Below are 24,485 nucleotides of genomic sequence, written 5' to 3'. Positions count from 1 at the left end.
GTATGACATTCAAGGATCACACTGAAGAGACAAGAGTACAAGACATTAACTAAGTATGACATTCAAGGATCACACTGAAGAGATGAGAGTACAAGACATTAACTACGTATGACATTCAAGGATTACACTGAAGAGATGAGTGTACAAGACATTAACTAAGTATGACATTCAAGGATCACACTGAAGAGATGAGTGTACAAGACATTAAGTATGACATTCAAGGATCATACTGAAGAGATGAGAGTACAAGCCATTAACTAAGTATGACATTCAAGGATCACACTGAAGAGATGAGAGTACAAGACATTAACTAAGTATGACATTCAAGGATCATACTGAAGAGATGAGTGTACAAGACATTAACTAAGTATGACATTCAAGGATCATAATGAAGAGATGAGAGTACAAGACATTAAGTAAGTATGACATTCAAGGATCATACTGAAGAGATGAGTGTACAAGACATTAAGTAAGTATGACATTCAAGGATCATACTGAAGAGATGAGAGTACAAGACATTAAGTAAGTATGACATTCAAGGATCATACTGAAGAGATGAGTGTACAAGACATTAACTAAGTATGACATTCAAGGATCACACTGAAGAGATGAGAGTACAAGACATTAACTAAGTATGACATTCAAGGATCACACTGAAGAGATGAGTGTACAAGACATTAACTAAGTATGACATTCAAGGATCATATTGAAGAGATGAGAGTACAAGACATTAAGTAAGTATGACATTCAAGGATCATACTGAAGAGATGAGTGTACAAGACATTAACTAAGTATGACATTCAAGGATCACACTGAAGAGATGAGTGTACAAGACATTAAGTAAGTATGACATTCAAGGATCATACTGAAGAGATGAGAGTACAAGACATTAACTAAGTATGACATTCAAGGATCATACTGAAGAGATGAGAGTACAAGACATTAAGTAAGTATAACATTCAAGGATCATACTGAAGAGATGAGTGTACAAGACATTAACTAAGTATGACATTCAAGGATCACACTGAAGAGATGAGAGTACAAGACATTAACTAAGTATGACATTCAAGGATCATACTGAAGAGATGAGTGTACAAGACATTAACTAAGTATGACATTCAAGGATCACACTGAAGAGATGAGAGTACAAGACATTAAGTATGACATTCAAGGATCACACTGAAGAGATGAGAGTACAAGACATTAAGTATGACATTCAAGCGTCACACTGAAGAGATGAGAGTACAAGACATTAACTAAGTATGACATTCAAGGATCACACTGAAGAGACAGAGTACAAGACATTAACTAAGTATGACATTCAAGGATCACACTGAAGAGATGAGAGTACAAGACATTAAGTAAGTATGACATTCAAAGATCATACTGAAGAGATGAGAGTACAAGACATTAAGTAAGTATGACATTCAAGGATCACACTGAAGAGATGAGAGTACAAGACATTAACTAAGTATGACATTCAAAGATCATACTGAAGAGATGAGAATACAAGACACGGTAGCTAAAGCACTAAGTGTTTGAAAGTAAAACAATGTCCAAGTTGTTGATTTCCTTTGGCAAAATGTTTTACATTGTCTAGTCATTTATATCTATTAACAATACATGTTTGAACAGTATAAAAATATAAAACCACAAGTAAAAAAAACACATCACTGTTAATAAAATTCTTACTGTAAATTCATCCATGTGACAAAGCATGACACAAAATAAATGAGCAACAAACACAAAGAAACATAAAAACATCTTTACTGTGTTAATGATAAAATGGTACTCAAACTTATCTAAGTATTTGGTGTGGTTTATAAGCTGTAACACAAGTTATGTTAGATGTGGTCTATATTAACTGTAACACAGCTTATGCAAGTTACGTTAGGTGGGGTCTATAGTAACTATACAACAAAGTTATGTTGAGTGGGGTTTATATTAACTGTAATACAAGTTCTTATTTTATAGATACCTCATCATTATCAGCTTTGATAGCCAAAATGGTTGGTTCCCACTCCTCTACTTTCTTAAAGAAAGATATTAGGCTGCTACCATGTTCATTGGTGGAAAAGAGGACAACTGGTTGGGACATAGTAATCCTTGCAGGCAACCAACCCCATAGCTGGGTCAACTGGAACATAAGGCACAGGAAAAAAGTTAGAAATCTATGAACAGGACTTACACTTCTTATGAGAACATCAGGAATAGGAAAAAAGTTAGAAATCTATCAACAGGACTTACACTTCTTATCAGAACATCAGGAATAGGAAAAAAGTTAGAAATCTATCAACAGGACTTACACTTCTTATCAGAACATCAGGAATAGGAAAAAAGTTAGAAATCTATCAAAAAAACTTACACTTCTTATCTTACATTTCTTGTCAGAATGTGTTTAAAATGTGTCATATAAAAAAAATTCTTAATTAGATTTATATTAGGTTATTACTTTTTCCTCATTCATTGGCTGCTCACTTCCATCATCTTTTGGAGAAGGTTGTCCAGGGTGGCATGTGGACAACCCCTCACACCTTTGTCACACACTATCTTCATCATCTATCTATTTCTTCCTCATTGGGCTATATACTGTCTCCAGTTGTTATTCTTCACACATCATACCATCTCTGACTGGGTAATTCTTACTTTTTCGATTACCCTCTTTTTACAAACCTCTCTAGTCCCTTACAGGATTCCGCTGAGTGACAAACGTTACCTCCCCTACAAAATTTGCACAATATAGGGCCGTCCTGCCCGATATAGCACTCACCCATGAGATGGGGTGTTCTACAAGACCACTTGAGGTGCTCATTATCTTAAACAATGCTTGATCCAGACTATACCCACTCATGGACTATCATGAGTAAAGCAGGCAGGAGATTTCTCCCATCTTCCACACCTAGTTTAAAATCTAGTTCTTGCCTACTTTTAAAAATAGGGCTTTAATGGACACCTCTTGCACTGTCTTATGGTGATTCACTCTTCTGAGCCCTCTAATGCACTTTCACTCCCTATTTTCTCTAGTTGAGCATGGTAGTTCTTGCCACTCACTGGTTCTTAGCCACTAGGCTGTTGGACCATGGAGGCAGCATTCTGAATGTGACCGATTCCACTCAGTAGAAAGGAGGGCACCAGTGTTCTGTCCATATAGTACAGTTCACCCCTCTTGCAGGCTTTCTCCCATCCTACTGCTGTCCGGATGTTGAGTTCCTGGGCAGTCTGATGTTGGATTGGCACAAGAAAAGCCAATATAAGTCTTCACTCACTTGCAGTTTGGATGTTAAATTTCTGTTCTGCCTCAGTCAGCTTGAGGTGAAGATGGTAGGGACCCTCCCCTTATTACAGCCCACAGACCAAATTCCAAGTGCTGCCTGGTTTTGAACTGGAATTGATCCACTATGTTCAGTTTGACGAACCCTATCTGCACAACACACATAGCACTTTCATAAGCCTGATGCAGGTTCTCGCCTGTACCTGTATATTCCACCCATTCTTTCAACACTTCCTTTCTGCATGAAGAATGAAGGTATAGCTAAGGTGTTGTATCCCACAGATGTACCCCCATACTGTTCCATGGTATAGAGTGTCACACTCCATGAGTTCTCATTGGCCACTTCCCAAAAGGGGGTTCACCTAGATAAAATTTTGCATCAGTCCCTCCATCACTTCAATATGGGATTCTAGCTATATGCGAGCTGAGGTTACGTATCTTGATGGTTAATATTTTCCAACACTTAAAATGTATTTCCAAGAGATACCTCTTCCCACACTTCCAACCTTTCCTCCCCATATAAAGTGCATCTTACTTTCTTGCCTAATCTTGAAGAGACGATTAAATAATCAATATAGAGGGAGCCATTTGTGCTAGGGGGCAGTGTTGCACTCCTATTGGTGAAGTGTTGTTATATGCTCACTTGTACGCAACAAAGCAGCAATATCGCAAACACAAGATTACGTGGGGACCTCATGGCTAGTGGCAAACAAAAAGATCACATAATAGAAGGAAGCAGTGCATTGGAAAAGCTATATGTGAGAGAGGTAAGCACCTATTGGAAATACATTTTTGGTGTTAGAAAATGTTAACATTATACAGTTGATGACAGACTTAGATAGACATGTGAAAGACTTTTCCATCTGCTATTCTTTATTTCTAGAAGATGTAATTTTCGCTGTTAGAAAATGTTAAAATTATGCAGTAGATGATGGACTTTGATAGAGTGTGAAAGACTTTTCCATCAGAAAGCATTTTACATAAAATGTTTTGACAATGAGAAATAAATTTAGTGAAAATACTTAAGGGAGTCATTCTGTAAGTTTTGACAGAACAGCAATGTAATTTTTTTAATATTTCTATGGTCAAACAGATTCATCTTTTTAAGAAATGCAGACAAACGTTAATTGCTCAGAATTTTAGCTTGAAACCTTTCCTTAAATGTTTAAGCTAGATTACGATTATATTCATTACTTTTTTCATTTGGTTATATTTATACTCTCTAATGCCAGATATTTCAAAGCAGAATTAAAGACTCCAGGAGATTTTTTCCACAAAAATTTGTCAAAATTACTTTTTGGTGAGGAGTTTTGCCTTCCTAGATCCCTATCAGGGCACTCCTTTGGATCAGTAACGGGACATATGCAGGCTTCTCAACTGTCCACAATTTGACTTATGTCAAAAGTTAGGAAGAATTCTGGGCAAATTTAGACAGATATATATTGTTGCTATGAATAGTCAAATATTGTTAAAAGAAATGTTTGTTGGCTAAAAGTTTGGTTATAAAAAACTATAGCGAGCTGGCTCTGTGAGATGTTACATAAATTGCAGAAAATGAAGATTTTTAAAAAATGAGAGCAAAACGAGAAAAGATCAACATAAATGCAAATAAAATTATTTGATTCCTCAACATTTTGCCTAATGGCTTTATCAAGGGGTTTACACCCCTACTAAATGCAAGCCCAGTCTTAAAAGAAAGTTACTCAGGTGTGAGGAATCGAACTGTTAAGACTGGACTTCTGTTCAGGAGGGTGTCTACATCTTGATAAAGCCATAAGTTGAAATATTAAGGAAATAAAGAATTTTCAGTGAATACTGGCTGTTTCTCTTCATAAAACATGTTTACATTCCAATGTGCACTATGCTACCTGAATACCTGTGAAATCAAAAAGTGAGAAATGTTTATTATGAATTAAAAAATACTTACATGTTCAGGAGATAAGATGGATGATTTGAAACTTCCTAGAGGTACCATTCCTACAGACAAAGCCCTGGTATCACTCTTCAGTTTGTTAGGCTAGACATAAGTAGTTGTAAATAATTTCTGAAGATATCTAAACTTTAAAGCATCAAAAGTGTCACTATAAAAGTTACATAACACTTTTCATTCTGTTGATAAAATAAAGAATAAAAACATTTTTTAAGGATGCAACAAATGTTGTCAATTCATCACAAATAACTTATTTTTAGATGGAAGTACAAAATCATTTGACATTGTGTGTACAAGAAGTAGAACATCTTTTTATGGATGCAGTACAACAAACTGTGTATTATCATGAAACCTTTCAACAGACAATTAAGGAGGGTAGTACCACAAACTGTTTACTATCATGAAACCCTTCAATAGGCATTGTATGTGAGGAAGTGTAATGTTTTTCCAGGGTGGCAGTACAAGAAACAGTATAATGATGATCATCGTCAAACAGTTGGCCCACTTTATAATACTAAATTATAATTTGATGCACTGCCACAATAAGTTAATTCAGATTTCGAAATGGTGAGTTTATAAGATCTTATAAACTCGTTATAAATGATAAAAATCATTCTGTGCCTGATTCATGATATGCAAATGGAAAGGTCCCATGATTGGTTCAGTTGGCTGTAGGTTCAAATTTGGCCAATCATGTGAGACTAAGTTTGATGATTAGTTATCAGTTGTCATTTGTTATGTGAGTGTTTAACTTTAATCGCTAAAATTTTATTTGAAAACATGGACATCTTCTTACCTCATTCAAAGCAAGATGTGATACTGACTCAGGAGATGATCCATCCATAGAAGCAGATCGTCCTCGAACAGGCTGACTCTTCAGGAACATTTCTGCCTTCAACAACTGTTTAGCTATTTCTTTTCGGCTTAAACCTCTAATGCCAAATGCAACCTGAAAAAGCAATTCCAATACCAAAAGTGTTTTTAATACATATTGATAAAGCAATTCCAATACCAAAAGTGTTTTTAATACATATTGATAAAGCAACTCCAATACCAAAAGTGTTTTAATACATATTGATCAAGCAACTCCAATACCAAAAGTATTTTTAATACAAATTGATAAAGCAACTTCAATACCAAAAGTGTTTTTAATACATATTGATCAAGCAACTCCAATACCAAAAGTGTTTTTAATACAAATTGATAAAGCAATTCCAATACCAAAAGTGTTCTTAATACATATTGATCAAGCAACTCCAATACCAAAAGTATTTTTAATACAAATTGATAAAGCAACTCCAATAACAAAAGTGTTTTTAATACAAATTGATAAAGCAACTCCAATAACAAAAGTGTTTTTAATACAAATTGATAAAGCAACTTCAATACCAAAAATATTTATAAAGCAACATGATCAAGTAGTTTCAATACTAAAAGTGTTCTTAACTTTCCCTCCACTGGTAGGTCAATGTGTGCAAGTTACAACCTTTTTGGGGAGTTAGATTCAAAATGTAATTAACCTTTCCACACAGGTCACGGGTCAAAAGCCATGTCATCACATTTGTTGACTCGCATTAAAAATTTTATTGAACTACTATTTTATGAATTTATGTCAATAAGTTTGGTATCAAACTGTAGATTATAATTCAAATTTTAGTAGCATACATTATTTGATTTCTTGATTTAAAAGTAAACATTAGAAAAAAAAACACCTAAAATCAATTTTTGTATGTCACATGGTATGTTGAATGCAGCACTGATACAAATTAGATGTTTGTGATGTCAAAATACAAAATATATAGTTTTGTACGAATTAGGGACTCAAATTACCAATATTAACAATCTATAATATAAAAGAAAAACCTCCTATCTTTTCTATTTCCTGAGATATCGCTCATGTACTGAATCAAACACAGTGGCCCTCCTCACCGCTTTCTATTTTTGAAAATGCTCTCATATATACTCTTACTTCTGTATATGATATGTGAATAATCAATCAAAAGCTCAGAATATCACCCTAGTGGCTTTCTCAGCCATTTTCAAGTATTACAACGTCATCTCACTCTTTTGATACAAATTTCCATACTGGTAAAGTAAGTCTTTAGTCTCCAAGAAATTTCATATTTTTGAGACTCAAATACAACTTAGTTACTAAGTTTGATAAATTATACTGAAATTCTATGGTATCGATATAGTAATTTATGATTTTTTTAGTTACTTCAAATGTATTTATAAAACCTAAAAAAATTATTTCGTTTCACATCCTCCACGTGTAAAATTTTATAAGGCATAGCAACCTATGACAAATGAGTACAAAGGTCATAACTATAAGAGATAATTGTTTGCTTTACTTCTTTATTTACTGTTCTATGTTTTAAGAAAAATAAGTTTATGAACTTATTTGTAAATAGTAATAATGTATATACATATATTATGTATAATTGAAATGTGACTGTATTTTACAAAATACAGTCCACTAAAACACAGCCAAGACAGGTCACTTTGTAAAGACTAACGGACAGTTATATTTTATTGGATATGGTAACATGAGTGCACATGAGCTACGTCCATTGTAACTTCTGTATTGTTAGCCAGGCACAGCTGAAAGGTCAATATAATAAAAATAATAAATAAATGTATAATGTTATGAGATTTAAGCTATTTAGTCTAAACATTTATGTTTTTGTGTTATAATTTGTAGTCATTCTAGAATGAAAAAGCATAATTTATATTTATTTCCTACTTTTTTATGGTGGTTACGAGATCGGTCAAATCAACAGAGATTCATTAGTGAAAATAACAGATAAAATAAAAAGTTTTTTCTTAAGAAATGTTTGATAACTGTCTGGACATTATGAAGATTTCACATGTGAAACTTGAAAATTTTCTGATGCATAAAAGTATTTTTAATCTTAAAATGAAAATGACTTTGTATACTGGCTAGGTAACATGCGAAAAGGCATGAGAAAAACATTGCTTAACAAACCTTAAGACTTAATAAAAAATCCGATACTCTGCGATGAAAGCCTTGTAATGTTTACTGATAATCTGCCAAATTTCGTGAACATATGCTTACTAATTTAAAAGTTATAGCATGAAAGCTATAACAAGCACAAAATGGTTACAAGATCAGTCCCAGGGACCGAGCCTTTGCTGAAAGAGATAAACTAATTTACTATCATTGTATATGAATAAACTTGGCATCAAAACATAGTTAATGAATCAAACTTCAATACAAGTTTTAGTTTTAATTATCTAAGAAAATAATTTTAAAATCCTAAATCTGCCCCAGTATGAGAATTGTGACATTAATTTTCTATGTCTTCTCTGATTTATTTACCATCCCTCTGAGAAGTAAGAATTTAATTTAATTTACTCAATATAATATAGATATTACTATGGCAAAGCATAAGTTTCATAGCCTTCAATCTTATTTGTTTACAGAGTCATAAACTAGAAAATCAGACACACTTGTCATGTCCTTTCTTTTACAAATTGTCATTAGTTCTCTATGACATTTTATACGATATTATTTAAAACCAACAGAAAGCCAAGGTTTTAATTTATCAAATGACGTGTAATTTTACCTTGTTTTCATTATAGAGATCTGTCTATTTCATCTTCTGTTTGATATTTTCTGTTGCAGCCTTTAGATCAACAAGCTTAAAAGACTCTTATGCTGAAGTTAGAAAGCCAGGTAAATTACGATAGTTATAGGACATTGTTTGCTTTGTGCATTTTATTATTCTGTGTTCTTAGGTGCATTATTTAAGAGAACACAAATTATTTAGTGTACTAGTACCATTAGTATAAAAAGTAGGCTTAAGTTTCATTGGCAACTGATAGCAAAAAAATAAGAGGTCACAGGAAAGTGATATATTTCTTGTTTTCATTTTTCACATATGTTCTTTATTTATTATTATAAAAGTAGCTAAAATGTAAAAATTAGAAACTTATTAAGATAGATAAGGTTAAATTAGGTAAGATAATGAAAAATAATAATAAAATTCTTCAAAAGGTATGCTCACAAGCAGCTTATGTGTTACGTAATTCGATATAGCAATGTGAGCTACACATTTCTTGAGTGATTTACAATTTGTGTGTCAGGATTATTAGTTAGATGCAGGTCAAAGGGCAATAAAATAATAAAATTAAGTATTAGGTTGCCAAGAAATTAATGTTGCATTTTGGAATATTTTCATTAACCACCCCCCAAAAAACGAACATCATGTATAATAGTTAAATGAACCACCTAAATGTCACGTTAGTGTAGCCTTTATAATGTGTAAAGTTGAGTATACTATAATCCCTTACAGTGATGGCACATGATAAGACACACATTCGGCATGTAATGCTGTTTGAATACAAGAAGGGAAACAACGCCTCTGTAGCCACAAAGAATATCAAAGAAGTTTATGGAAATTTTTTGAACGTTGTTCATAAGTGTCACCAATGGTTCAGCAAATTTCGTTCAGGTGACTTTAGCCTTAAAAACTGTGATGGCAGGGGTCAACATGTTGGAATTGATATTGATGCTCTTAATATTCTTGTTGAGTGTAACTTAAGGCAACACACTCGTGAAATGGCCCTGAAATTGTATGTCTCTCATAAAACAATAGGTAAACATCTAAGAAATATGGGAAAACTTCTTAAAGAAGGTGTTTGGGTGCCTTACGAACTCTCCGATGATCATCGTTTCCAACGTGTGAACATTGCTTCTTCTCTTCTGGCACGTAATGCTCGTGAACCATTTGTGAACAGAATTATCACCGGTGATGAAAAATGGATTCTCTATGTGAATATTAAATGCCAAAAACAATGGCTCAGTCCTAGACAAAAACCACTTCTGACCCCAAAACCTGGACTCTATCCGCAGAAAGTGATGCTTTGCATTTGGTGGGACATCAAAGGAGTAATTCATTTTGAACTCCTCAATCCACAGTGAACTGTCAATGCAGAGATCTATATTCAGCAACTGGTATGTTTAAATCAAGCCCTTCATTAGAAACACCCTTCACTTGTCAATCAGAAAGGTGTTCTTCTTCTCCAGTACAATGCACGTCCACATGCGGCCCGTTTGACGCAACACAAGATTATGGAGTTGGGTTGGGGAGTTCTCCCCCACCCACCATATTCTCCAGATATGGCACCATCAGATTACCATATTTTTTGTTTGCCGAAACACCATCTTAATGAGAAAATGTATGCAAATGTGGAAGGTGTTAATGAGGATATTAACATGTTTTTTGCTTCAAAGCCAAGTGATTTCTATAATCAGGGCATTAACAACTTGATTGTAAGGTGGAAACGCATCATCGATAAAAATGGAGACTATTTCATATAATAAATGTTTTGTTTGGATATATATATACAAGTTGTTTGGCTTTTTTCATCTAAAAAAAATTACATGAATTTCTTGATGACCTAATATAAACAGATGAATATTGTTATGAGCTTTAAGCCATTTAGAATAAACATCTGTAGTTATATGTTACAATTTGCAGTCATTCCAGAAAGAAAAAGACTAATTTAAGTTTTCCTTTTTTTATGGTGGTTACAAGGTCAGTCACATCGACCAAATGGGTATATAGTTAGGGTAAAGAAAATAACAAATAGAATATACTTTTACTGAAAAAAAACCTCTTGATATTCATTTAGGAGGTCCTAGAGATTACACAAATGAAATTTGACAATTTTGAGATAAAGAAAAGTATTTTTTAATTTTAACATGAAAATCAAATTGGAACCACAGCAGTCAACATTTTGACTCCATATATTCATGGATGGATTTTTAGTAAAAATACTTAATTAAAAAATTTGACTTTTTTGTTGTACAAAAGACTCGTAATATTTACTAAAGCCTGCCAAGTTTTGTAAAGACACATAGAACACATTACAAGTTATAGTATTAAAACTATAAAGGTAAATTTGGGCCATAAGATCAGTGTAAACCACTGAGCTCATAGTGAGAGGGTTAAAGCAGCCTGATAAAGTAGTTCCAAAGCAAAAAGTGTTCTTTATGTAACCTGATCAAGCAGTTATAAATCCAAAAGTGATATTAATGCAACCTAATAAAGTAGTTCCAAACCAAAAGTGTTCTTAAAGCAAGCTGATAAAGTAGTTCCAAAACCAATGTTTTTAACCATTTTACACTTTATATAAGGTAAAAAAAATTATAATAAACAGACAAACAAGTTACTTTAAATTTTAAAAAATGTATGTTTGCTCATTTGGAAACATCATATGTTGCAATATCACTATAAGAATAAAATTTCATGTTAGAAATATATTTCTCATTATTAACCCTGCTAACATTTAAGAATAAAATAAAAAGTTACCTTTAAAAGTTTTTCAACTTCAACAGGAATATCCTGACAAAACTGCAAAATTTTTTGCAGGGTACCCCCTCCTTCTTCATCAGAATCATTTCCTAACAAAACCAATGAAAAAAAAACAATAAAACACTCACAGAACTAATTCATAACATAAGTCAACAAAACACTTTCAAAGTCATGAGAACTAATTTCTAACATTAACCAACAAAATAAAACATTTCCGAACTCACCAGAACTACTTCCTAACATGAATCAACAAAATAAAACACTCTCAAAATCACCAGAACTACCTCCTAACATGAATCAACAAAACACTTTCAAACTCACCAAAACTACTTCCAAACATGAATTAACAAAACACTTTCAAACTCACCAGAACTACTTCCTAACATGAATCAAACAAAACACTTTCAAACTCACCAGAACTACTTCCTAACATGAATCAAACAAAACACTTTCAAACTCACCAGAACTACTTCCTAACATGAATCAAACAAAACACTTTCAAACTCACCAGAACTACTTCCTAATATGAATCAAACAAAACACTTTCAAACTCACCAGAATTACTTCCTAACATGAATCAACAAAACACTTTCAAATTCACAGACCTACTTTGTAACATGAATCAAACAAAACACTTTCAAACTCACCAGAACTACTTCCTAACATAAATCAAACAAAACACTTTCAAGTTCACTAGAACTAGCAACTAGCCTTCTTTCTAGCTAAATTACAACACAATAAATGATATAGGTGTTACTGAAGATGAGCAAGTCATGAAAACTTCTATTCTAGACTTACAACACTATGAAATGTAAATATTGTTGTAAGAACTTCTACTGCTAGGTAAGTTCTTATTTGATTGTTTAGTAAAAGAAAACAAGCAAAGTCCAATACACTTAATGCTAATGTTAATTAGCTTAACTACTGTTAAATGATAGACCAAAGTTACAGTAGACATCAATACAACAAGATCAAATACTTGCTAACTTCTATCAAACTTACATCACTTTCTCTTATTTCTTATTACTTTGTCAAAACACAAATTCAGCTTTTTCAAACCTGAAGTAATCAACTGGCTGATAGTAACAGAAAAACTAATTCAATAATCAATCAACATCTAGTCTAGCCTAATTCTAATTTTGTACTGATCAAATCATCTAATCTTCCAAGAAGCATCTACTCATTACACCATGCTCATTACATAACAGGAAAACTCCTTCTGGCCAACAACAATACAAACTACTAAATATAAAAAAAAACATAGCCTATAATAAAAGTGTTATTACTCATTAAATTTTCCAAATCTAGGTGACTGCTGCATGTTATTAGTCTTGAAAACCTTCAATTCTAGGTGTCTGCTGCTAAATCCCTTCAGAGAGATACCGACCTAACTGATGTAAAATAAGAATGCCAATCTAAAGAAATTGAAATCCGAGCACTAAAATGGGAATGATTTAATTTCTGCAGTTTTTTTTTCTGCCATGAGTACAAAATGCGTGGTTTTCAATTATATTGGATTACTTAATGCACAGCAAATTGGAAGTATATTCAGACCTACAGTTCCACAACAAGTATCATGCTTGACAAGAGTTCAGTATCAGGATGCTGTCTGCAATTTTTGTGCTTGGTGTTTTTGTTTGTTATTTTTACCTATAGTTTGATTTATGAATATTGTACAGCTGTTAAACCTACCTTAGATTTGTCCTTCTGTAGTTTTGTGTTCTTAATTTTGGTGAAAGAGTTATGTCCCAGTATGGCTGGGTTCTGTAAAGAAATGCAATTTGAACTTATGTTGTAATTGTTGTACTGTTGTAGTTGATTTATTTATTTATTGTTGCCTTTATTTTGTGGGTATCAATTACATAGTAAACGCACTGTGATTTCATTTTGAAAGGATGGTATGGATCTATTAACCCAATGCTTTTTTTGGTTAAACATTCTTTGTTACATGGCTTTTGCTTCAACATCTTTTTTCACAGTACTTATATGGCTGTCCCACCATCTGAATGGGCTAGCTATTAGTATATTTTCTAATTGGCTGATATTTTATTTAGTGCTATGAAAGTGTTTGAGTCTTGTTTTAGTACAGCTGCAAAAATACAAACTCTTGAACAGCTATTATATCAATGGTGTGATGGTTTTATTTTACCCCAATAACACATTAACCATATCAAGTTATAATAAATCTGTAAAAAAAAAAAACAAAAAAAACATGAATTTACAGGCTATGATCCTAATAACCCAATCTAGTCAAAAACTGGAATTATTCCATTAAAATCAGAATGGTTTGAGCCTATAGAATCACTGATATAGGTCCCTCACTCTGCAAAGCAGGGTTTTTTTCAATTATTACCTTAACAGGGCCAGGAGTAGGCATGAGAGAAGTATCCTACTGTGCACATAATAAATATTATACAAAGTAATAATAGCATATGGAACAGATTTCAATATATAATTAGTACTTTAAAAGCACAACAATGCAAAATTAAAAGAAGTATCTTTAAACATGTGTTGGATGGTTCACACCCAGAGTATTTCTCAAAATAAAATTACAATGTTTATTGTACATGTATGTAACATAAAGACCATACAAAGATGTTTCACATCTTACTCACAAATTGATTTAGGATGTTACTGTTTTTTTCTCCATATTTATTTTAGTTATTTTTTGTTGAGTGTTTGAGGTTTATACTGGCAGCCACTGATATGTGTCCCCCAAGCATTAATATTTGAAAAGGAGAGTAACATTTTGATATTTTAATTTAATGTGTTACTGTACAAGCAGTCTAGATATAAAGACAGGCCAATTATCTAGCTTTTTATTAACATTGTTAACGTTTGTAGTTGGTGTGCTGTAATATCAATAAATACTTTAAAATTCCAACTATTTCAGATGGGAAGTAATAGAAAATATTACTTTAATGTTAATATAACACTGATTAACAATGTATGATCACTAGTAGCTACAAAATGTTGCAAAACTACTACAAATTAGGAAAGATTAGTAAATCAGCATTTTTTATGGTTACCTACAAGTGCTACATGAAGTAAGCACTAATCCTGTAGTTTATTTACAAGTATAAAGAAGCTGAGAAATATTTATGAAAACACTGGTAACATATAGCATTTCTAAAAAATGAGAAAAAAAGACACATGAAAAAAAAGAATCAAATATACAAATCTAAAATTACTAACATTAAATTTACAAATTGATAACAAACATGTACAAAATGTGTTCTATTTACTTAGTGTGGAATATCTAAATACTCACTTGAATGTTTGCCGTATAGAACGAGAATAGCCAGAGCAACACGAAAAAGTACCTTACTTCCTTCAAAAACAAAACAGTCTATCACTCGGACCTGATACAAGAAGGAAGACTCGTTAAGTTAGATTTCTTTTAATATTTCTATTTATCTTCAACAAGACCATCTAATGAGAAACATTCTTTTTGGTGTACTTTTAATATTCTATTTATCTTCAACAAGTTTCTCATTAGATGGTCATTCTTTTTGGTGTACTTTTAATATTTCTATTTATCTTCAAGCAAGACCATCTAATGAGAAACATTCTTTTTGTACACCAAAAATAATGTTTCTCATTAGATGGTCTTGCTTGAAGATAAATAGAAGTATTAAAAGTACACCAAAAAGAATGTTTCTCATTAGATGGTCTTGTTGAAGATAAATAGAAGTATTAAAAGTTCACTAATAGAAGTATTAAAATATCTTCAACAAGACCATCTAATGAGAAACATTCTTTTTGGTGTACTTTTAATATTTTTATTTATCTTCAACAAGACCATCTAATGAATGAAAAACATTCTTTTTGGTGTACTTTTAATATTTCTATTTATCTTCAAGCAAGACCATCTAATGAGAAACATTCTTTTGGTGAATCAATTTCTATGTTCATTTGTGAGCATGAAGTTTTAGTAAATCACATTAAACATTAACAGATGTGGTGAAATAGATTGTAATGACATGGTGAGGCTCCAAAAGTTTTATAATATAATGTATTCAACTTCTGCACTGCTAAATTCACTTACAACTCACAGATTTTTTAATAACATTTTACAAGAGCACCTGTGATGTGAAATATGTTTCTTTCAAAGAAAGTAATTTCAATCACAAACGCATTATGAAAGTCTCTAGATAAAGTCATATTTAAGCTTGAATTGTAAGTTTATTAATAATATGTTGTATATCATGTTAGAAGACACAAATTAGAACATGCATCTATCCAAAAGAAACAAATTTAACTTTTATATTAATTCTGAGCTAAATTTTATAATACAGCTTACAGGTAGGTACATAGGTAAAAGTTACTATCTAAAGTATGATGGCATTAGGTTTCTGACTAAGTTCATGATAAAGTTATCTGCTGGGAGTTTTAAGTTTCATTAGTTTGACTGTGGCTTCAAGTCCTAGTCAGGGCAGTTTGCTTCTTCTTCACTGCACAATATTGTAACCTTGACAGGGTCATTTACGATGTGATAATAAAGTTATCTGCCGAGAGTTTTAAGTTTCATTAGTTTGACTGTGGCTTTAAGTCCTAGTCAGGGCAGTTTGCTTCTTCTTCACTGCACAATATTGTAACCTTGACAGGGTCATTTACGATGTGATAATAAAGTTCATCCATCAAAAAAATTTAAAACAGTCTGACTACTAAATCTTTACACTTTAACACAAAATCTGGGAGATTGGTGGAATAATAGGAAAGTCCAACTACTAAATCTTTACACTATAATAGTAAAATGGAAAGATTAGTGGAATAGTTAGAATCAGTCTGACTAAAAATCTTTACACTACATTTTAATAGAAGAGCCAGGCAGTTAATAGATTAATCAGAAACATTCTGACTACAAAACATTAACATTTGAATAGTGGAGATGGGCAATTAGTTGAATAATTGATAGTAATCTGACTACTAAATCTTTATACTTTAATTAAATAGCTAAGAAATTAGCAGAATCATTGGAAGAAATCTGACTACAAAATCTTTACACTTTAACTGAAGAGCTGACTGATTAGTGGAATCACTGAAAAAAAATCTGATACTAAATCTTTATACTTTAATTGAAGAGCTGAGTGAAGCAAGGCCAACAAGGTATATAAATTGTTGTTAGTTAACTGATCCTCTTGCTTCACACTATTAAAATATTCTTTTTATCTTGTATTTTCTGTTATCATTACTTGCTTACATCTGAGAGTCAAAATGCTGCATGGCCATATTTATTTATATATGTGCATTTATTTCTTTGTAATAAGCATCTAACAAGTGGGAAACAATGATGTACGATGTTATTACATAGGAACAATGATGTACGATGTTATTACATAGCAACTATGATGTACGACGTCATTATATAGAAACAATGATGTACGACGTTATTACATAGAAACAATGATGTACGACGTTATTACATAGAAACAATGATGTACGACGTTATTACATAGAAACAATGATGTACGACGTTATTACATAGAAACAATGATGTACGATGTTATTACATAGAAACAATGATGTACGACGTTATTACATAGAAACAATGATGTACGACGTTATTACATAGAAACAATGATGTACGACGTTATTACATAGAAACAATGATGTACGACGTTATTACATAGAAACAATGATGTACGATGTTATTACATAGAAACAATGATGTACGATGTTATTACATAGAAACTATGATGTACGATGTTATTACATAGAAACTATGATGTACGATGTTTTCTGTAATTACCATAGTTCTTATTTTTATTGTAAAAATGAATTTTCCTACCAGAAATATCTGTAGATGATATACCCTTTTTCAAAGATAGAGTCGAAGTGCATTAATACCATTCTGTGAATCAGACAGTTTGAAAAGTTATAGTTGTGACATTTTTACACAAGAGAAACAAGGACAGAAATACATATTGTGACTTCCCTGAATGTGAGGAATATATAAAACTATTCTCAACAGAGAGTCAATAAATGAAGCTCTTCACTAAAAATGTTCAACTTTGATACAGAATTGGAATAAAAATAGTCTGACAAAATATTGAGATAATTGTGATGCTTCCTCAGTGGGATACCACTTTTTTTCTTATGCAACTTAAAACATTTACTGGAAATCTTTTCTACCACTCTAATACAGGCAAATGAGCACAGTAATTCTGACTATTGATCATTGTTTAATAAAAGCAAAATCCTGAAAGTTATGTTCAATTTGTATGTATTTAACAGGATTAAAAACTTAAGATCAGAATGCTTACATCTCATTTCTTCAGCTATAAATGAATTTTAAAAATAATATTAACCAAACAAAGATTCATATAATCCAGTTAATAGTTCCAAGAACAAACTTACAAGATAATGAAAAGGCAGGGCTTTAAAAATCCACCATTGCCAACCCAAAAACAGCAAGGCCAAGTTTTCCCTCTCTTTCAAGCCTTTCTTGAGATGTGTGTAAGCCTCTTTCTAGAAATAAAAATAACCTCTACATTTGCATATTCACCTACTTATTACACTTAGCTATAAACCAAACACAAACTTACAAAATGAAATACCAAAGTATGATATTTAATTTCATAATCCATACAACATATTACACTTAGCTATTAACTAAATACATATTTCAGTTCATGACACATAACTTCATGATACAGACACCATATTACACGAAATTGAAAACTCAACACATACTTCAAGTTATGACACTTAATTTGATAATCTAGACAATATATTAAACTGAGCTAAAAACCCGGATTATGACAACTTCATAATCCAAACAACAAATTAAACTTAGTTGAAAATCCATTACATACTTCGGGTTATGACACAGCTTTACAATCCAGTCAACAGATTATATTTAACTGAAAACCTGATACACACTTTGGGTTATGACACAGCTTTATAATCCAGTCAACAGATTATATTTAACTGAAAACCTGATACACACTTCGGGTTATGACACAGCTTTACAATCCAGTCAACAGATTATATTTAACTGAAAACCTGATACACACTTTGGGTTATGACAACTTCATGATCCAGACAACTGATTACACTTATCTGAAACTCAATAAATAATTCAGGTTATGACACAGCTTTACAATCCAGTCAACAGATTATATTTAACTGAAAACTCAATACGTAATTCAGGTTATGACACAGCTTTACAATCCAGTCAACAGATTATATTTAACTGAAAACTCAATACATAATTCGGGTTATGACACAGCTTTACAATCCAGTCAACAGATTATATTTAACTGAAAACTCAATACATAATTCGGGTTATGACACAGCTTTACAATCCAGTCAACAGATTATATTTAACTGAAAACTCAATACATAATTCAGGTTATGACACAGCTTTACAATCCAGTCAACAGATTATATTTAACTGAAAACTCAATACATAATTCAGGTTTTGACACAGCTTTACAATCCAGTTAACAGATTATATTTAACTGAAAACTCAATACATAATTCAGGTTATGACACAGCTTTACAATCCAGTCAACAGATTATATTTAACTGAAAACTCAATACATAATTCAGGTTATGATACTTCACTTACAGCAAACTTTCTTGTGAGTTGGACCAGAGCATGACACTTAACTTCATGGTCCATTCGAGTGCAACTAAGAAACTTCTCTGTTTTTGAAGTCATCAACTTGTATAAAGCCCAGAAGACCTCCTCTTCAGAAAGGTAGTGCATGAAGATACTTGCTAGAGGATAAGCTAGCGGACAATACATTATGAATGGACTAAGATCAGCCAGTATGTACAAGACTCGCTCTACTGCCTGCTGTCCAGACTTGTTCAGAAAGTAGTACATGCAATAGGCTGGATCAACAAATGATGGCAGGCTTGGTGGCATCTTCAGATCTCCTATAAAATAAATCAATTACTACTTAAAGTTCAATATCTTTTGTCTTGTAGGTGATATCTTTATAGTACCTATAGATTTAAGCAACACTATTATTTCTACAAATAAAGGGAAACTGAGAACTGTTTAATGAGAAGTGGAAGATCTTAGGACATTAGTCATAGACTCGTATCTTTAGCTGAGATGACACAATTGACAAGGTATAACACTTATGAAACATCACTTTGTAAATATAATGAAAACAAACTTACAACCAGTGTAAGTTACATCAGTTTTAAAGAAATGATGGGAAGGGTCTAAGTTGTTTAGCAGGTTATGCACTTAGTAATAAGCAAATCAAACTCGTATAACAGAGCAGATTATAAGTACTGATGAAAACAGCTATATTCCAGTTATAACCAGGGTGACATATCAAGTTGTAAGTACTGATGAAAACAAAGTTATAATCCAGGTGCCATTCCAATTCTACATATTAAGTTACCTACTTTAGGAGTCTTAAAAAACCATTATACTGGATCATGTAACACACTTAAACCTTCCTCGAAATAACTCACATAATAATTATATTGGATCATATAACACACTTCAACCTTCCTTTAAATAACTCACCTAATAATTATATTGGATGATGTAACACACTTAAACCTTCCTTTAAATAACTCACCTAATAATTATATTGGATGATGTAACACACTTAAACCTTCCTTTAAATAGCTCACATAATAATTATATTGGATCATATAACACACTTCAACCTTCCTTTAAATAACTCACCTAATAATTATATTGGATGATGCAACACACTTAAACCTTCCTTTAAATAACTCACATAATAATTATATGGGATGATGTAACACACTCCAACCTTCCTTTAAACAACTCACCTAATAATTATATTGGATGATGTAACACAGTTTAAAGGAAGGTTGAAGTGTGTTACATCATCCAATATAATTATTATGTGAGTTGTTTAAAGGAAGGTTGAAGTGTGTTACATCATCCAATATAATTATCAGGTGAGTTATTTAAAGGAAGGTTGAAGTGTGTTACATCTTCCAATATAATTATTAGGTGAGTTATTTAAAGGAAGGTTGAACAACTCACCTAATAAATATTTTGGATGAAATAACAACATACCCATTGACAATGAATAAAATAAGGAAGAAACAAACCAAATATAATCATGACAAAAATTACAAACACACACAGCCATGTTCCCCTTATGACAAAATTTTCTTTCTGAAAATGTAATCAATGGAGAGTACAAACACCATTCCTTGCATCACCTTTGAATGTGGATTCTAATACGAACAAAAGTTAAATTCAGGAACATAAGACACACTAGACTCTCTCATACCGAACAATCCTTCCAGAACCTATAACAAACTGCAATAATAATAAAATTATTAGATACAAATCACACTCAGCCAACCTAGCACAGAAGTTAGCAAAACATGGATACCTTTCTTGAAAACATTAAAATAAGTCACTTGATTAAAGTTCCAATGGGGGAAAGACTTAACATAGCACACCAGCATCTCTAACAAAAAGATTCTACCCAAGCCACTTTTGTGGGTTTGCCTTCAAAGTCTTTCTTTACAACTTTACTCTGAACAAGGTAGTTGTTGCCAGTTTAACCTTTGTTCATTCACCTCACCTAGTAATTGTTTTACATTGATGCTCCAAGTTCCTCTAAACAATTTGTCTGATAAATGTTTTGAATGATGTAAAAGGGTTCTGCATTCCTCTAAAAAATTCATGAAATAATTATTTTGAATGATGTAACACACTTTAACCTTCCTTTATATAACTCACCTAATAGTTCATTCATTTTGCTGCAATAATATCCTTCTCCATGTTCATTTTTGTTGTTGTGATAATTACATATTGTTACCCATAAATTCTGTCTGATGGGATGGTTAATCTGCCAGTGGCAGAATCTTATTATTTCTTTTACCTACAAAAGAAAGTAAAAACGTATGTACATATGATATAACTTGTACTGGTTAATATTATAAGACAATGAATTTTGCAAACTATGTTCTTTCTCTCCTTCCTGACTAACAAACTTATACAAGATCTGTAGTATACTCCCAAAACTTCAGTCAAGACACATCATATGTATGGTTTTGTTTTCTGTAAGATATTTAGTTTTATCTCCATAAGTAGTACTTGAAACATTTAAGGTTATCATTTGGTTCATCCTTTGTCAAAAAATAAAGAAACATAATAATAAAAATCTTCTATTTTTATACAGTTTGAATAATGGCCTTCACATGCTATATACCTAGTCATCATATTGGAAAAAAAAAGATATTACAACTACATAAAAAAGATACTACAACTACATAACCATGGACAAGATGTAAACACTTCACAAGTGTACCACGTACAAGGTGTAAACATACCACAAGTGTACCATGGACAAGGTAAAAACATACCATAAGGGTACCATGAACAACATGTAAACACTTCACAAGTGTACCAAGAACAAGGTGTAAACACTTCACAAGTGTACCATGGACAAAGTATAAACACTTCACAATGGTACAATGTACGAGGTATAAACATACCATAAGGGTACCATGGACAAAGTATAAGCATACCATAAAAGTACCATGGACAAGGTATAAGAATACCATAAGGGTACCATGGACAAGGTCTAAACAGATCGTAAAGGTACAAAGCGTAAAAATACCACTTGACAAATGTACAATATACACCACATAAATACATTATAAAGGTACCTCATACACTATATAAAACTTGTCACAAAGTAATTTATACAACAAAATAAGAGCAATATACTTGTTGGTGCTGTTCTTCTTTTAAAAGTTTTTCTAGCTCCTGGATGGTGTCAGTTAAATATTTAGATTTCGTTGGTGTTGGTGGATGAAGCTTTGGTAGATCTCTTTGGTTAACATGCTCACTGAAAACACCATTGCCAGATAATTCTTCCATCTTTATTCCTGCTAAAAGATTCCATTAGTCCTGCATAATACTAAGAAAAGACAAACATTTTCGTTCAATAAACTTAATATCAAATATGTTCAAAGTGACATAAACTTAAAGGACTCATTTTAAATAATCTCAAACAATAAATCATAGAAATGAAATTCAGATAACATATCTGAATGCATGAAATAGTAAATGATTAGTGCAATGATTTTAATATTTTTGTGTAATTAAATTTAAAACAAATACAAAAGTATACAAAATTACAGAGATGGATTAATTTCTTATAGGTAATTTATTTTAATAAAATTATTTTCCTTGTGAAGGTAAAAACATGTTTCAACTTTGCAGTTTTTCAGTCTTGTATATTTGAAAATATTACAATATGCAGAAGAAAAGTTACAGTATTTTTTGAAATAACCACTTAAATATTCTAAAACATCACAAATAATATGAACAAATAAAGAAATCACAACACTATTTCTTGCTTTAATCTATTTCATTTATTTGTTAGATTTAAACTTTAGACACTGTAAATTCTGATTGGTTAAAATGTAACTACAGAGTGAGCATTAAACCCTTCTAATCACTATGATGATGGTAGTAAAGATGTCAACCCCTGAATTTCATGTCATTAAACATCTATAGTAGTCAGCCTCTGTAAATCAGTCATTACAAAATGATAATCACATGCTTACTAGTAATATTTGACTACTTTAAATTTTCCATCAATAGCAGGTGAGAAAATGTTCTGGAGGATATTTTTTACCTTTTAAAAACATAATGTTGAAAATGACTTTCTTACCAATTACAATTATTATTTTTCTAAAAAGAAAAAGATTGTGTATATATATATAAGTTTCAACTCCTAAAAACTTCTTTCCTGAAAATAACTTAATTCCCACTAGTTTGGGGCAGCTGTTTTATTTAATTTCAAATGTAAATTGAATTTGAAATTACGTTTAAAAAACACGCATAAAATATATACTTTTTTTTTGGATTACATCTGGCCCTTTATGAATATATCATTTCTGGTATGTTTAAAAACAAAATCAAGACTACAACAGTATAACTTATAAGAGTATTTTAACTTCCTAGTTCCAGCTCCACTCCATCAGTTCATGTACAGATGCAACATTACTCTTTAGTCAACTTGTCAAAGCTCCAGTTGACTTAATTAAAAGTTAGTCTCAGCGTAAGACTTTCAAATTTCATTTTGTAATTCAATAAACTAATAGCACACTTTATCTCATGACAAAATGTTCACAGTTAAATCAAACAACAATGAAAATAATCAATAACAAGTTACCAGAGTATTACACATTATTGTATATAATTTCAACTCAAAAACGCCTTTCCAGAATTTAACTAAAGTGACATCTGGTGGAGAAATCAAACTGAAAGAAATACCAGTTAATATATATAACATTAAATTATTTTTAACACCTTTACATCAGAACCCAAACAAAGGAATAAACAAACACTTGCCACGAAAAGTATTTATTATTATGCAATGATATTTGGTATTTTCAAACTGGAAGGCAAGCATTTTTTCGGCTAAATGTTCAGGTAAGTTGAAATAAACACTTACAAAGGCAAAATAAATATTATTCATAATGGAAATCACATATAGTGATTTAATATTGAATGATATACTTGAATCGATTTTCTTTGCAATATTTCTATTAGATACGTCTTCAGTTAGGCTTTCGACGCTTAAAATCGGGTTTGGATACCCGTAGTAGGCATACCATGTTTCTTTGTGCTTAGCAACAAAACGAACAAACAAGTCTTCAGTAATAGAATGACTATTATAGAAATCAGGGTTAAAGGCTAGTTAAATAAACATAGACAAGTTATAACCTTGGCGAACAGACATTGCCTTGATATCTAGTGAGGCAGGATGTTTACAAGCTAGATTCCCTGTGTTGCGTCAGCGAGTCACATGACTACTGTGGCGCCCTCTAGTTTCTAGAACTATCTTGTTCCTTCATGAATGCTCTAGTATTTACTAGATAGGGTTGTCTGGTATATATAAGAGGGGGAAAACGTGACGCGGGAAGGTAATGTAATGTGTGTGTAGATAGTGAGTAATTGAAC

At 31.8% G+C, this 24,485-nt stretch overlaps 1 protein-coding gene across 4 annotated transcripts in view; it reads right to left on the bottom strand.

The window, feature by feature from the left end:
• The window catches only part of LOC106470359 (TBC1 domain family member 24-like), a 33,830-nt gene extending 9,671 nt beyond the window's left edge, over positions 1-24,159 (bottom strand). Inside the window, exons 1-10 of one of the 4 annotated variants that reach the window (XM_022398966.1) lie at positions 24,137-24,159; positions 22,239-22,399; positions 21,246-21,387; positions 19,119-19,432; positions 17,903-18,013; positions 14,814-14,904; positions 11,540-11,631; positions 5,998-6,150; positions 5,199-5,288; positions 1,979-2,137 (exon numbers count right to left, since the gene is read on the bottom strand). In XM_022398966.1, coding sequence (XP_022254674.1) covers positions 1,979-2,137; positions 5,199-5,288; positions 5,998-6,150; positions 11,540-11,631; positions 14,814-14,904; positions 17,903-18,013; positions 19,119-19,432; positions 21,246-21,387; positions 22,239-22,391 — 1,305 coding nt within the window. In that variant the 5' untranslated portion in view covers positions 22,392-22,399; positions 24,137-24,159. Of the gene's footprint in view, positions 1-1,978; positions 2,138-5,198; positions 5,289-5,997; positions 6,151-11,539; positions 11,632-14,813; positions 14,905-17,902; positions 18,014-19,118; positions 19,433-21,245; positions 21,388-22,238; positions 22,403-23,694; positions 23,728-24,136 lie in introns of those variants that run through there. The other 3 variants (XM_022398967.1, XM_022398965.1, XM_013930909.2) reach the window with 3 other exon arrangements.
• Positions 24,160-24,485: the final 326 nt, after the last annotated feature.

Source organism: Limulus polyphemus, unplaced genomic scaffold (genome assembly GCF_000517525.1).
Source record: "Limulus polyphemus unplaced genomic scaffold, Limulus_polyphemus-2.1.2 Scaffold3963, whole genome shotgun sequence".
NCBI lineage: Eukaryota > Metazoa > Arthropoda > Merostomata > Xiphosura > Limulidae > Limulus > Limulus polyphemus.
This window is presented reverse-complemented; position numbering and strand designations above follow the sequence as displayed.